The 16,826-nt window shown below is 33.1% G+C and overlaps 1 protein-coding gene across 1 annotated transcript; it reads left to right on the forward strand.

Annotated features, from left to right (window-relative positions):
• Positions 1 to 434: 434 nt before the first annotated feature.
• On the forward strand, positions 435 to 12,367 carry LOC133180329 (multiple epidermal growth factor-like domains protein 10). The gene is made up of 12 exons (XM_061314875.1): positions 435 to 651; positions 3,632 to 3,772; positions 3,918 to 4,148; positions 4,766 to 5,017; positions 5,133 to 5,270; positions 7,013 to 7,150; positions 7,687 to 7,827; positions 8,890 to 9,027; positions 9,171 to 9,308; positions 10,092 to 10,229; positions 11,244 to 11,317; positions 12,263 to 12,367. The coding sequence occupies exons 1-12, from the start codon at positions 435 to 437 to the stop codon at positions 12,365 to 12,367; spliced, it is 1,851 nt and encodes a 616-aa protein (XP_061170859.1).
• The last annotated feature ends 4,459 nt before the right edge of the window (positions 12,368 to 16,826 follow it).

Genomic DNA, 16,826 nt, shown 5'->3' on the forward strand with positions numbered 1-16,826 from the left:
TTGTTCTCTGAATCTTAAAAGAAACCACAAGTATTAATGTTAAATCCAATTTTCCCTAGAACCTCTCTGTATTGCTGGCCATGTAAAACAGCCCTTGTGTTTCAGTTTCTTTGGTTTATAGTTTCATACTCATGGCTTCATTTTGCTGCGATCCTTCTCTCTCCAAAATATCCCAAAACCTGGAAGCAATTCATCTTTATTCTTCTAAGCAGTAAATATCCAACATTCAGTAAATGTCAAGTTCGTGTAAACAGTGGTCAAGTACTGCAAGTTAAAAAAAAAGCAGTGGTATTTGATACTTTGATTTGGTACTGTGAATACACTAACACTTTGATTTACTATGGGAAACTAAAGTTTATTTTAGTATTTATTTAGTTTTGTTTTGGTTGGACAGTTTTGTATTTGATATCGTTTATTCTGTTCATATAGAAAATATGGCATTACGTAGACTTGCCTGGCAGAAGAATGCCCATTTACAATCCTGGGGAGCAGACAAGGCGGTGGATGGACAATATTCTAACCGCGTGTATACGGGAAACCAGTGTACAATATCGGCAGATAAAAAGCAGACAGCTACGTGGAGAGTTGACCTTCAAAGTGTCGTTTGCATCAGTTACATTAATATCTTCTACAGGACAGATAATATACCAGGTATGCATGACTCCTGAAGTATGTACTGCGTATTCATTGCAAATGAGACTGACTTGCATGCCGATGACAAACGTAAATCTGTCTTTTATGAAGAAAAACCACCTCCAGAACTTTGATAATATGCTCATGTTTACATTACAAAAATCTAGAATCATAACATAATTGGTCGATATTCATTCCAAGTGTTTTAACACTAGTTGTAAATCGGCGTGTTTTGTACCTAATTCTATATATATATATATATATATATATATATATATATATATATATATATATATATATATATATATATTAGGAATGACTCAAATTCTTGGCCAAATTATTCGAGTATAACCTGGTTTGGGTCAGTTTACGCTGTTTTATAATCAGCGGATTATAAAACAGAGTAAACTGACCCAAACCAGGTTATACTCGAATAATTTGGCCAAGAATTAGAGTCATTCCTTATAATTTAATTTTAAAATCATTAAATAACTAAGGGTGTAAAATTTCGTTGCTTTTTATTAGTTCAAATTTGCCGCTAAATAATACAACCGTAGTAACGGAAGTGATGGGAAGCGAGGGGAGGTAAAAACTGATGCATAGGCCTAGCGGCAGCCTTTTTGTTTGTTTACATGTGGTAAGATCGAATTATTGTTAAGTTAAAGGTACGTTTATTAAATATGGAATTTTCCATGAATCCCGAGGACTGGAAATGAGAGGACTGTATGGATACAGATGATTGAGCTGGTTGTCAGGGGGGTGTGTCCCCATACCAAACCAGGTTATACAGAAATAATTTGTGTTCCTTTTTGGATATTAACCAATCAGAGGCTAGAATACAAACGAAATTATATATATTTCTCAAGTTGATAAGTTTTTGGAATCGCAGGAAAATATATATAGGCCTAGAATTGCAAATATTGTAACTCGTTACGTCATATTATCTTTTAATAGTATCTGCTTCAACGCGATCATGCCGTAAGACCATAAATGCTACGATGAGAAAACCCCCTTTCCATTTTTTCCCCAAGGATTACCTAAGTACTTAACTAGAGAAGTAGTCACTGAAACTATTTATTTTTTCTGTTATACCGAATGTTCATTCATAGATTAAGTTGGTTAAATTTAAATCCTCAAGAAAACCAATAATGTCGTGATGAAGCTGATCGATTCGGCATGCATATACATCCTTGCTTGTGAGAGTGCGTTCTAATAATTAAATTGTTCTTATTCTGCAATATTTACATCTACTGAATATTCCTCCTTTATTTCTAAAGAAAACCATCGCCGTTTATCAGTTCGTGAACAACATTTGGCATATCACCTGTACGGATTTCTTGATCAGTGGCTCTTCCATCAATAAAACTCACAATGACGTACATATGAATAATACAATAACTGATGTTTTTAATCCTACTTTAAATGATTATTTATACAGATGTAAAAAAAAAACACAATAAAATTTCTTTCTTTGGTTGTTAGTACGGGAATTAACGACGCAGCTATTGCAGAAAAAAAATTACATAACCCGCTTACGCGGGTTATGTATTTTTTCTGCAACAGCTGCGACATTAATTTCCGTACTAACAACCAAAGAAAGCATTTTATTGTTTAATTACTGATTAACTATTTTGTACAATTATGGTAACAAAAGCTGTCAATATAAAAAAATATATGTTTAAAAGATTTTTTGATATTAATTTATACCGCGCTGAATATTTTGCCTTATATGGCAGCTACATGTACTACTGTAACGGACAACATTCGGTTGTAATCTACGTGCATCGGAGCCTTAAATTTAGTTTATTCTTATGCAGAAGGCAAACTTGCTCAATCAGTAGCGTTTACAGAAGAATTAGTTGAGCAGAAATTTATTCAAAATTTCATATTTCTTTTCAAATTACAAAATCCATAACATTCATTCTTTTTATGTTAAATAAAACTCATGATTGCATGAGGAAGTAGTTATCACAAATACCAAATGAGACAAGCAGATGCAGCACTGCACCAAGAAATCAAAGACATTGTACTAAATGTGTAAATAATATTGGAGACTAGTAGTGCCAGCTCTTAATTAATGAAGAAAATCGTGTGCACCATCAAGCGAAAATATAAGATGACCAAGCGCTATTGATTTTTAAAAAAAACATTTTCAATAAAAATGTATATATGACCAATAACCTAAGAAAATTCATAAATATAATTAATAAAACTGTTACCCTTTTATATACTCTGCTTAATTTGCACCTGTATTTTCTGCAAGTTTCCTTTATGCAGATGTGAGAATAAGTTAAAATTGAAATCGAAGTACGTGAATTTCATTTTATTTACTTTTTTTGACCAGGTACATACATTGGAAGATTTGCAGGGTTTTCCCTCTACGTTTCAAATACAACAATCAAAGAAGACGGCTATCTTTGTTTCCATGAAATACAGACGGTGAGCGGCACACCAACAGAAGACCAGAGGATAAACTGTTCTACTTATGGACGATATGTTATATATTACAATGAGCGGAGACCGGATGTGACGTATCCTGCTTACTATTCTCAGTACGCATTCAATGACTTATGTGAAGTGGAAGTTTTCGGTGAGATTTAACAGAATACAGTATTGGTCCATCTTTAAAAAATGTTTAACTGCCCTCTCCAGACCGACTGGCTAAACTGATTCAACTCAAAACTTGATTCGGGCCCAGGAAGCAACTTTTTTTAATGCATTCCGATTCATTTTTGAAAATTCAGCATTGATGATAAAATTTTTTGGGAAAATCATTTATAACCTAAATATCGACCCACTTTTTCATCCTGAGTTGGGACTGGGCAAACAAACATTATTTTAAAGTTGGCCTTGACTATTCATAATGAAAATGACATTTATACTAGCGTGTTCAATAACTCATTGTTGAAGTATTGTACATGTTGGTTAACAAATCTGAAAATAAAATTTAGGTATTTTCATCAATCTAGATGTTATATTAATAAAAATTGTTAAGCAGGCTGCCCTGTTCCTGGATATTACGGACAAAATTGTAACCAAACATGTTCAGAGAACTGTCAGGGTAAACAGTGTGACGCCGTTACTGGTAACTGTGTGAATGGTTGTACTCCAGGATATCAAAGACCGCACTGTACTTATTGTAAGTTATATTTGTTTCCAGTACTTATTTCGTCTTTCAAATAGTTTCAGTTTTCTATCAACATTAAATGAAATCAAAGCCTTCCAAATATTAAATGTATTGATTGGTATATTATTAATTTGTACTGAATTGTCGTCTTTCCAAGTGAACTTAGCTTTAGGGAAATATGCCTGGCAGCAAAACAATTGGCCAAATAAACCAATAGCATGGGGAGCTGCGAAGGCTGTGGATGGTCAATATTCTGACCGCTCATCAGGAGGAAACCAGTGTACAATTTCAGCTGATGGAAAACAGACAGCAGAGTGGAGGGTAGATCTTCAGAGACTGGTCAGCATTCGTCACATCAACATCTTCTACAGGACTGATAATGCACCCAGTAAGTAATCATCTAATTTCCCATTCATTCATGTAAATAAGCCATTCATCCAATGGACATCTGTTAAGAGAAGTTGATTTAACACATGATCACTTGAAAATTTTGAAATAAGGGAAAAGGAAAAAGCTACATTCAAAATTATGGGATAGATACATTTTCTTTAAGCAACTAAAAAACATTTTGCTTGTAGTAATCTAGCGATCTTTGTTTTTCTTTTTTTCTTTAAATTCCTGATCTGACCAACATTAAACTTTTTTTTTCAAAATATAATTTCATGAACAAAATATTTTTGTCATTTGATATTGTGAAGATTTTTTTTTATCGATCACTGTTCTCTTTTTTTTCTTAACTATACCTTTTTTTACTTATAAAATCACTTTTATATAACGATAAGCAGGAAATATTGTAATTTGCTTTAGTAAATTTGAACCGGATATACAAGCAAATAAGTAACTTACATACATCTGTATGCATAATAACTTTTCTAGTCTTTGACCAGTAGAATAATAGTTTGGCCCAATGAAGAAATCCCATTTTTTTTGTATTTTCTATTCATCATAATTATCATTATGCCAGAAGGATATTTTGATGTGGTGTTATTCAGTTTGTTTATGTAGGTCCTGGTGCATTCTACAATCGATTTGCTGGATTTTTCCTCTTCGTTTCAAACACAACGTCAAAAGAAGACGGACATCTCTGTTTCCACAAAATACAGCATGTGAGTGGTACTCCTTCAGAGAACCAGACAATAAACTGTCCTGTTCATGGACGATATGTGATATACTACAACGAACGGAGACAGGGTGTTATCTACCCCAGTTACTATTCTACATATGCATACAATGATTTGTGTGAATTAGAAGTTTATGGTGAGATTAAAACAGCTTTATTGTAAACAGCTTTTTATAAAATAGATATTGTAATGTTACTTTACTTCCTCCTCTGAAATGTATGATATTAAAACATTTTATTCTCTTAATGCAGGATGTCCTGATCGTAGACATTATGGAGAATATTGTGACAAATTATGTCCTGGGAATTGTCATGAGCAAAGTTGTAATATTACATCAGGACACTGCCTTGGCTGTAAACCGGGATATAAAGGTCCTAAGTGTAATCAAAGTAAGTTTAAAAAATAATATACATGTATTGCTCACAGGCATTAACATAAAAATGTAAGTGAAAATATTCTGTCAAATCATATGTTGCCATGTAAAATATGAATTATTATTATGAATATTTATCATATCTGGACAGAAATGCAAATCAAGCACAGTTTGAGGCCACAGTTTACAAGTATAAGCTTGCCTGAAGCGAAGACTCAACTGAGTTTTTCTGATTGAAGGGTTTCAGTTTACTCTGTTTGCTGTCAAATGTCGTCTCCGAACTTATGTAGAATTCCCCAGAACCAGTAGACCAATATAAACAAAACTTGCCACAAAGTATCCTTGGGTGATGAGGATTTCTGTTTCTTAAATTAAGAGCCATGCATTCTTTCAAATTTGTGATTATTTAGAAATAGACAAAATATGATGTAATCATTCAGAACCCCTCGAACAGAAGAAAGAAACATGCACGAAAGCTATCTTATATAAGGTGGATTCAAATGTGTTTAGATTATGATCTCTGGGCTAAGGTAAGGTCATGACATTAGTAGGAGTTAAAAGTTTAGCATTAAAGTATTTTGGGGAATTCATTAGAAATCTTCTTGTCTAGAAAACCAGGGCCCTAGTGATAGGATTATGAAAGTATCCTCAGATAATTAAGATTGAAATTTGTTTCAATCATAATCCAAGGGGGTAGGTGAGTCTACAACAGGCAATCCCATCAAATTATAACATAAAAAAACATGTACATAGGAAAAAATTTTTTATTCTTCTTGGCAAGCCAGTAGGGCCAGACATTTAGCTAGGCAAATGGGAGAAAGAAGTTTAGATGGAAATTTAGTAGAAAATATAGTTAAGTCTTCCTCTTAAGAGAAGCAGGATCATTTCAGATAATTATATTTTATTATTAAAATTTTGTTTATATTAAAGTATCCTCAAGAAGTGCAGATTCAAGGTTTATTTTTAAGGAATGTTTTTCAGATGTGTGAAAGGTATTGGTGTGTAAATTTTACATGTTTTAAAGCAGGAAATATACACTCAATGCTTGAATTCCTCGCTGCCTTATATCGTTATATTTTTTATTGACGTCTCTGTAGCTACTTTTGACGTCATTTTAGCCCAAGTTTTTCTGTATATATTTCTACGCGTGGGTATACACGAAAATAACATTAAAATCAATGTCTTAGTTGTAAAGTATATAGAAAAACATTAAATGTAAGCATTTCAAATTATGACACACTGGGAGTATGGTAAGGGTGGGGATAAAAGTTTTTTTTTACAGGGAAATTTATAGACGAAGTATGGAGATAACGAACAGTAATCAAACTCAAAAGTCCATTGGAACAATACAAATCTGGAGCAGAACAAACACGGACCTCTTAAAGCTATCAGAGATTGGATTAGGTGCCATGGAGGAGTAAGTATCCCCTGCCGACCGGTCATTCCCGACGTGTGCTCATTGCCATGATCGGGCTAATAGAGTAAAGTGTTTAAAATCTTCATAGAAGCATCAGACCCGAATTAATTGTATTGAAATGCGAGCACCCCCAGGAAGAGCATATGTTCGTCTGCTTAAATCAAGAGTGCAGAGGACAGGGTGCGCTACAACAAGGGGTCAATATTTTTTTCAAAGGCATATAATGGAAAAGAAAAATCTTTCAAAACAGAACTCTTCTGGAAAAAAAGCAGTAGGGCGAAAGTAACTTAGGTGAGTGTTGTTGGCCATGAGCCTCTTGGATGCTTATTTTGCTATTCCAGTTTGTGATCAACAAACCTACGGCTTGGAGTGTTCTCTATCCTGTGGTAACTGTAGTGACGGAGAAACCTGTCACCATGTCAACGGCACATGTCCTAGAGGCTGTAGTGAAGGAATGGAGGGGGATCGATGTCAGACTGGTAAAACTGTTTAATTTGAAGTGATTACATTGATTTTTATTTTTCTTTCTTTTTTTTTAAGTTGGGAACTCTGGCCATGTCTAGTCATGTGCTTAATACTAAAGAGGATTTTGATTGTTTATACGGGTCAAAGGTCATCAAAATTCAAACTATTCAAACACAAAAACATTTTCAAACAGTTCATACAGTTAGTAGTATTTTGAAATAATCAAGTTGCATTAAATGTGAAACACTCGGATTTTGTTGATGAAGAGGATAATTTCTACTTTTGATGAAGCTGAAAAAAATGTGTTTATAAACCTGATTTTTCTTTTTCAATTATTTGTAATTGGCCGACAAATTCATATCTACCACGAAATGTTAAATGTCATATACATAACCACTCAACAATTCTTTATCCACTAAATCAAATCCCCATGAACCAATAATATATTTCTTCAAAGCACAAGAAATTGACCGCACGAAATAAGTAATTTTACAGTTGTTGTTAAGATATATAATTTCTTTTAATGAATATATATAGTTTATATTTAAAGCCTGTCAGCGGGGTTCTTATGGTAAGGACTGCAGTCAGAATTGCAGTGAAAACTGTGGAGTGTTAGGACGCTGTAGCAAGTTAACTGGAGAGTGTGAAGGAGGGTGTCAGCCTGGATGGAGGGGGATGCGTTGTGACAGGGGTATATACATATATCTAAAATATGCAATATTCTTATTGAACTCGGAAGATATAAAGACAAATAAATGAACAAACAAGTTGTAACATTATTGATACTCAACATACAGTGTATAATTAAATTAGAAAAAGATAAGGTTTATAACGAATATTGTCAGACAAAGATTAATTGTGGGTTGGTGGACAAAATCTTGAAGAAACAATACAAATGTAATTGTATTTTTTGCAAAAATACTAGTCACCGACGAAAAAGTACCATTATCCTCTCTACTTCTTCATTAAATAAAAATGTGTAGATAATGAACAGTAATCGATTTCATAAATCCTGTAAACATTATGAATTTTGAAAAAGGCAAAACCACGTAACCCTGGAAATACCTGAGATGAAATCAGGTGTCTAGTAGGCGTCCCCTGTTGACCTGATACAAAATTTAGAGGCCATAAGCCTTCAGGTGGACAAAGTTATATGTCAACATTGGTTTAAATCTATTAACTAATAAAAGGCTTTAAACATGTTAGGTCAAAAAAAAAAAAATATGTGTTTCCGGTTCCCTACCCACCCTGATTTTTCCAGCCAAATTCCCTACCCTTCACTTTTTTCCGGAATATTACGAATTTCCGTAACCAATTGCCATCCAATCATTTTTTTTAAATTCTATCAATGACATAGGCCTAGTGTTGGAATTATAGTGTATGAAGACTCCCTTAATTTTCAAAATTTCTCCTAAAGAGAGAGGTGAAGACTCGCAAAATTTTAGGTTTTGATTTTTTTTCTTGTTCATTATGTGCAATAATAGACATTGAATCTCCAATCCCAACCTCACTACCTTTAAAAAATGCACCTACCTACCCTATTTTAAAGTCCCATGTAAAAGGAAACACGCATATGTTTTTTGGCCTCAGTCAAAATTCGACCTAACAATAGGTTTTAATTGCAAACATGGCCAGTATATCAACCATAGAATTTGCGAAATGCTGGCTTTCAACGAGGTTGTTAAAAGCCCTGAAAAAGTAGAGTTTTTTTTTTCCATGTGTTTGAGTTTATTTTTATTGTTGAATTTTGAAGAATGTGAAAAAGGAATGTACGGTGTTAACTGTAATCAGTGGTGTGGTCATTGTCTTAATGATACGCATTGTCATCATGTTACCGGTACTTGTTTACAAGGATGTTTTTCTGGACACAAGGGGGAGCTCTGCAACATTGGTAAGCAATTATTATCCTTGATTAATCACGATGTTTGATTAAGGAACTACTTATCCTCAGATATGAATGAAAAAAATAATTTGCTATGGTATTTATTGTGTAAAAAACATGTCAGCAATATGAATATGTATTGTTTTTACAAGAATGTGATGGTGGAATGTACGGTGAGAACTGCAGCCAAGACTGTGGTCATTGTGTTAATGACACACAGTGTCACCATATCAACGGTACTTGTTCCGGGGGTTGTTCTTCGGGATACAAAGAACTGCTTTGTATAAAAAGTAAGAAAACATATTTTTTAAAGTCAAAAACACAGACAGAATTATCTCTTAACGTATTTATTATTCATTAACTTCCATTCCACACTGTTATATATATTGTAGTTATAAACGGATACAATGTTTTTTACTGTACCATGCATTAGAAGATTTTACATCTTGATTCATAAACGTAAAAAAGTTAGTTAAAATGTAGGAAAATGATGCACTGAGAACTTACATATAAAACTACTGCAAAATCCACTTTTCAAACTTTATAGGTAATGAAATATGTTCAGATTAGATATAAATGTGTGATACGGCATTGTTTAAATAAAAGTTATGAAGTATTTATTACGAGTTCAAGGACTACAGAAAACACCACAAAATTTATTCATAAATCAACATGCATGATCAAAGCACATATTTAAGCCAAACATGGGAGACATACTTAATTGTTGAAAGTTAAATTATAATCAGCTACAAACAGCTAGAATCTCTTTTCTAATTTATTCGTAATCAAGAATTTTTTTGATAGAGAAAGAGGAAAAAGTATGTAATGTAAAACTGTTTACACGAGTAAAGATAGAATTTATTGAATTATGAACACATTTGTATTACTTCTGAAAAGTATGATTTTGTATAGGACGCCGTCATATAACGTCTCCAGCTTGGTTAGTACGAAAGAAATGATACTGCATAAAAATTTAAACTGTCAATTAAACATTTCAAACAAATAATTATATTTTCATCAATATTTGCTCCATTTCCTTTTAAACAACGCGTCTTTTTTAATCAAATGGAAAGAATGTGACGGTGGAATGTATGGTGATAACTGCAGTCAAACCTGTGGTCATTGTCTCAGTGATACACAATGTCATCATATCAGTGGTACTTGTTCAAAAGGCTGTTCCATAGGATACAACGGGGCACTTTGTCAAGAAGGTACTTTTCTTTCACTCTCATATTTAGGCAGGCAGAATTAACTTGAGTCTTTATTTGTTTGCAACATATTTAGTATGATTTAAGGATTTATTAGTCGGAAGGAAAAAACTGAAAACATGCTTTCAAAACATTTTTTTAGTTTAAAATTAACAATATAGTTAAAGTGCATGGTTACATTTACACATGCATACTGTAGACGTACGATGCCTGTTGGATCCACTGACAATGTCTTTGCTGCCCTAAATATTTGAAGTAAAAGAAACTGAAATGTCCAGAAAATGTCATAATGTTTGATTGATTGTGTGTTGAACGCCCCATTCGAGAATTTTTCACTCATACAGAGCGTCCGAAAGACCCGTCTTTACGTCGTAGTTTCATGTGGTTTCATGTGATCAAACCCGGCCCTTCCGATCACGAAGCGAATGCCCTACCACTAGAATACCGTGACCGGTTCATAATGTTTGATTGTTTGTTTGTATGTTGTTTAACGTCCCTCTCAAGAATTTTTCACTCATATGGAGACGCCACCAGTTGCCGGTGGAGAGCTGCAAATTTTGTCCTGTACTCGGCACTTACGGCCATTGAGCAGTGAGGGATCTTTTTCGTGCCGGCACCTACTGTGACACGGGACCTTGGTTTATACGGTCTCATCCGAAGACCGGTCTCCACGTCCCACAGTGGGATTCGAACCCGCGACATAAGGATCAACTCCTTACTTCGCGACTCTAGAGCAGACGCTCTAACCACTGCGCCACGTGTGCGACCATAATGTTTGATAATCTATCACTTTGAAACACAATGTGACAGTAAAATAAAACTTTCTCCCATTTAAGTGCAATTCGATAGTATATTTATGTGTACATTGCTTAAATTTAAATATTTATGCTATAATTGCAAAATAAATTGCAACGTCTTGTAATTTTTTTTTCTGTTTTGCTTCATGGAAGAGTGTAATCCGAATTATTACGGGAGAGACTGTAGACAGAAATGCAACGTTAATTGTGGTGTATCCAGACGATGTAACAGATTTACTGGAGAATGTGAGGAGGGATGTCAGGCGGGGTGGAGTGGGGTACGATGTGATAAGAGTGAGTACACATGTCTCTTCAGATAGGTTCATTGTGGAAAGTCATTTAATAGAAAGAAAGAAAATCTAATACTTCAAGTATTGAATCCTTTTAGGTATTTCGGTAAAAAAAAATATATGTTCAATTGAAATTTGAATGAAAACTATGTATATTGTAGTTGCATTTTTATTATTTTTTTCTACATGTATGAAAAGATCTCTACTTATCTCTCTCTCTCTCATTAGTGATTAAAAAAGAATAAAACATTACTTAAAATTGAAAGTTCTGATTGAATTTGTTGTGATGAATCAGTTTGTCACAATGTCAAATGTACCTGTAATATTTAGGAGCGCGTTTTGCTTGATATGAGGGATCGCTCTATATAATGGATAAGTATAGCTCCAAAATGAAATATATATGTAACAATTATGTAATAAAAAATGGAGAATTATTTCAAATTGAGGGGTATTTTTTATGTCAATCTTATTGAATTATCTTCCCTGAATTTATAGGTTTGTAGTATAATTATTTCTATATAGTTCATGTATTATAGAAAGAGGAAGAGGTTTCGTTTTGATATCCATGATTTAATGTAGTAATCTGCCCTTAGTGTCGTTAAATAGTATATACTCTCTTACGTATGCCACACTATGCATAAAAATTCTATGCAAAATGTTGATCTTTCTAGAATAATAATCTTTTATTCATGGTGCATTTTATGTTAAAAAATGTCGCAACCAGACAAGTCGCTAAAAAGAAAAATGACTTAATTCAATTTAGGACTGATTAAAAAAAATTGATAAACTAAAACATGCACAGAAAGTGCGATATGCAACCAAATTGCAATGTTTGAATCTTATAAGAAATTTCTCTTATCTTTAAATGAAATAAATATAACAATAAACAATCTTTATAGAAAAATACATATGTAACTCGTATATTCCAGCCTTATTTTCATTTTTGTAGTTTGCAGACAATTATATTGGGGTGTTAATTGTAACCAGACCTGTAGTACAGACTGTTTCAACCGGATATGTCATCATGAGTCAGGAGTGTGTGAGGTGTATGTAAAGGTGAGCTTAAAAAATACAATACCTGGTCATTCAGCGTAATACTAATGTAAGGAAAATCTGGACTGAAGAAAGTGTAACAACAAGTTCTCTTGACAAATATATTTTAAGCAATGTGCAGTTTATACCATGACAACAGAACATACACATTAATAATGTGTAAGATTTTCATAGGCTATTTAACAGATAGATAATTCGATCCGATCCTTTAGTTTTTGTGTGTACATTTATAGTTCGATATAATCTGCTATTGGTGTAACTGCAGCTTAGCACTTTGCCTTATATGTGATAAATACAAAGGAAAACCAATAATGCATGTATGAATAGTATCATAACACCAATAATTTGTCCATATATTTACAGTCACAGAAGTTGTCAGAAGCGTGTAACACGGACTACAGTATAACCATAATAAGCGTTGTTATCTCTACCTTAATTGTTGTCTCTGGAAGTGTCTTGAATTATCTGATCTGGAAAAGAAATCAACGTAAGTATATATGCATTCAGGCCCCTAAAGTGTTTTTGTCTTTCTTTGGTAGTGTTGCTATGAAAAAGAAAGAAAAAAGAAATAGGCACATTGTTATACATGTACGTGTCAATACATTTCTAAATACAGCTGTAGCTCTTATTATGTTTGAACACTACTCACTGCAGACAGTCAACTTAAGATTGATGGTAAGAGAAATACTACAGGTTTAGAGCACCATTAAATGACAGGGAGACTTAAGTTTGCAAAATGGGTTCCTTCTATTCAAATCTAATGGCGATGTATAGCTACAAACTGCGATCGAGACTAAATGGGGTATTAATTTATCTACTCATTATGTGGTGAAGTATTGATATTGCTGATATCTGGGTAAAAAAGACGATATCACGACAAGTTCTTGGTTACCTCTATAACGATATTTATGATGCCATCTAATTTCTCGAAGTAATGGAGTCACTTTTTTATAGCCTATTGAAAAATTCTTTTCTGTGAAAATAATTGAACAAAAATACGCATGAAACCTAGGCAAGGATTTGTGAGAGTTCATATCAGGTTTCGAAAAGAGAGACCAGAAAATGGAAACTAATTATTTGAAGAGTAATTTTGAATAGAAAGATGAATAAGAGAGCAATAACAGGAAGATGAATTAGAGAGAAATAATTGTGTTTATTTATGAGACGGACTCTGGGGTTTGTAAATTATGTAAAGTATGTATGGATATGTTTTGTTTGTGTGTAATTATTATGATTCAATAGAAGTTATTTATGTTTATGCTATGTTAGAGCTTTATTATCGTTGATTTTAGAATCAATATTTAAGGGTCTGTTAATATAATCTGAAGTTTCTATTATTTCATTCAATTGTAAAAGAAGGAGCTTTTGTATGCTTGATCAAACTTTGCATTTTATAGATATAAACATATAACTTTGATAAAAAAAATTCACTTTTTCACAGGTAAAACACCGGATTTCAACACATTAAGACAAAAAGATAATTCCAAGGGCTTTTCAACTTTAGATATTGCAGGTAAGATTTTTTCAACATCAAATAAGAATATCTTACTCAAGACATTGTGCATGTACATGTATTGTGGTCGTAGGAAACGCTGTAAACGTATCGAGGATGATGTATTTAAAAGTCATAGTTTTACTAGGAGCATTTACATCATATCAATCAGAAGAAGAAGATTGGGCTTTAAATACCAGCAAGCCTTGCACTTCGAACATTACCTCAAATAGAATTAATCTCCTAGTTTTTGAGTAACTTGCTTTATAATCATAAAAATGACAAAGTGACAAGTTATGAAGTTTGAGAACATGAAACATTTAAATTCCTGCCATTCGAGGGGCAATTTAAAATCTTATTCAGTGTCCCCAAAAGAATTTGTCACTTTGTCATTTTTATGATTAAAAAGCAGCGCAGTGCAGTTAAGGCAACATTTTCTATAAAAAGGCACCAAAAACGAGACACTTAAAGTTCAACCGTCTTATTTTTTAGCATAAAACTCTATCTGAAATATCTTAATGGCTTTATGAAGAGTTTGTCCATCGCTTTTCACATCGGTATTTTTTGTCATCATGTGACCCTCTAAAGTCACGTGAGCTCCGATTTTAGGTCAAAATATGAAATGTCAAATTTAACCAAAAAGTACAAGGGCAAGGCAAACAATATTTGAACTGCACAAGGTTTCATTGTGTCCCTTGGTATCTAGCCTATCGAAAAACTGATGCTCATTCAGTCAGATTTCTGAGATATTTAAGTTATTCATTGAAAACAAACACCATTATTCAAAAATAGGGTATTTTTCATCATTTAATCGGAAATTTTAAATTACCTAATGAATTACAAAGAAATGAGCATCACTTTTTAAAAACTATACAGTAAAATAAAGAATTTAAAATAAAAACCTACCTCTTGGGTTGTCGCCTTGCCCTTGCACTTTTTGATTAAAAATTGAAATCTTAACACATTCATTCTAAATATAGTTTTCAAACGCATCATTGACCCAGCATGGGAGATAACTCTGTGATACTAAGTAGAGTGTGTGTACCTCGCAAATTTTTAACAAATAATACCTACGGACTGCGCTGGGCTTTATTTCACTAAATCAAAACGGTATGCATAAAAAAATCTTTGAGTTTACTTTGTTTTGTATATCTTCGTTCTTTTATACGCTACACAAGACGTATTTGACACCTACCGCATTTCCTCCGTTCGCCTAAAATTTGCCGCAACATCCATCATGTAAATGAATTGGAAAATGCCCATGGTTAAAAATATTGAAAGATTCAATCATTTGTAATAAAAAAAAAAAATAGACAGACCCTATCAATGATAAAACATTTATTCTTCCTCAGTAGACACACAGAAAAAATATCTCCAACAGAACTTAGTAGTTTTTTTAAATTTTTTTTTTATGTGATTATTTTAGTTATCAAACCTTCAACTGTTTATGGATTCTAGACTAAAAACTTTAGTTAAAAGCTTTAAGAACAGAAGGAAGGGATTGGGGTGCTTACTCCTGTATTTAATAACCTGTTTTCCTTTCTACAGATCTAACCCCTAACCCCCCATCACCAGTTTGCCTTTGGCTCCTTTAATACCATATACTTACTGGCATGTTAAAAATAAATTATTAAACTGTGTTTACGTCAGGTTTTACTTATTTGGGTATTGTAGCACAAATCATATCGGCGTAGAGGGGGAAGGGGGGGGGGGGCTTTAGTCTCATGTTTTTGAGTAATTATCAATCAATGCGCAAACAAGATAATCATAGTAAAAACTTTGTAATCAAGAAACAGATACTCTGTTAAATAACAGGTGAACACAATATACATGCTGAAATTTAGATCTTGTTGTACCCCAAAACACAGACAGGCGCATACCAGAATGGAAGTGAAATGTACGCAGAGAACGGCTGGGGTCCGCTTTGAGACCCCCAGTGGGTCCAGATGAGGGCCCAGGGTCGAAGTCCCTGGAAGCTCATGATTTTTACCAAATATTTCATTCAAAATCATGCCATTTCGAGTTTCTTTAGAAAATACAAGACATAGATATATTGTTTTTAACACAAAGTTAAATACTTCCGTGCAAATTTATTGTACATGTAGAGACTGAATATTTTTTTAAAAAGATATATTGGTATCATCTTTCGGCAACAAATATAATTAATAATTTCAATTTTTAACAAAAATAATATTTCAAATCATATTCTAGTGGATCACAGCATTCAACGGTTGATATTTTCTCAAAGATCTTAAAATAAATTATCAATGTGTTGTAGAAGAATTACAAATTAATGAATGTTTTATTTGGTTTTGGCAATGAATTAATAAAATATTACAATTTTTTTTTAAAAAGACATGGTAATATAGAATTTGAATTTGAATCGAAACAGTATGAGATAAAATAATTTGAAGCACAAATATTTGCTGGATGGTATTGATATTTTTTCTCTTCTCACAAATCTCTCTCCCCCCCCCCCCCATTTTTTTTAATTTGTAAACGATGTGTACGCACCTGCGTATTTGCGTATAAGCAGCTACGCGCCTGTCAGAATACATGCAAGTAAACTTAAGATACTCAAATCTTAACAGCCTTCAAACTTTCACACCATTGTACTGTTAAAAATTCAAAGTATAAGTTATCTAGAAAATTTATTTAATTAAAAACAGCCTTTCAAATTCAAAAACAAGTTGTGAAGGGATTTCTGAGCAGGTGCAAAATATTTCAAACAGTCCACAGTTCAAAAACAGTTCTTCTGGATGAAATCAATTCTGAAAACAAAATGAAATACCATTATGGAAGGTTCATTGGTGTTTTAAAAAACTGATACTCAGAACAATGCATTGAGTAACATGGAGAGCATATACATGACTCTACTGTTTTTCTTATCAAAACATTTCAATAATCTTGCTAGGAATATGTATGGTTTAGAGCTTATATGGAGCATACCTTTTTATTTTATTGGTGG

This window comes from Saccostrea echinata, unplaced genomic scaffold (genome assembly GCF_033153115.1).
Source record: "Saccostrea echinata isolate AGI-Se365-2 ecotype Australia unplaced genomic scaffold, CSIRO_AGI_Sech_v1 ptg000006l, whole genome shotgun sequence".
Classification (NCBI taxonomy): Eukaryota; Metazoa; Mollusca; class Bivalvia; order Ostreida; family Ostreidae; genus Saccostrea; species Saccostrea echinata.

Excerpts from the sequence above, each read along its gene's own strand:
- LOC133180329 (XM_061314875.1), top strand. The coding sequence starts at position 435 with ATGGCATTACGTAGACTTGCCTGGCAGAAGAATGCCCATTTACAATCC. Across the intron at positions 7,151-7,686 it reads GGGGGATCGATGTCAGACTG|CCTGTCAGCGGGGTTCTTAT; the intron begins GTAAAACTGTTT and ends TTATATTTAAAG. Across the intron at positions 7,828-8,889 it reads GGGGATGCGTTGTGACAGGG|AATGTGAAAAAGGAATGTAC; the intron begins GTATATACATAT and ends TGAATTTTGAAG.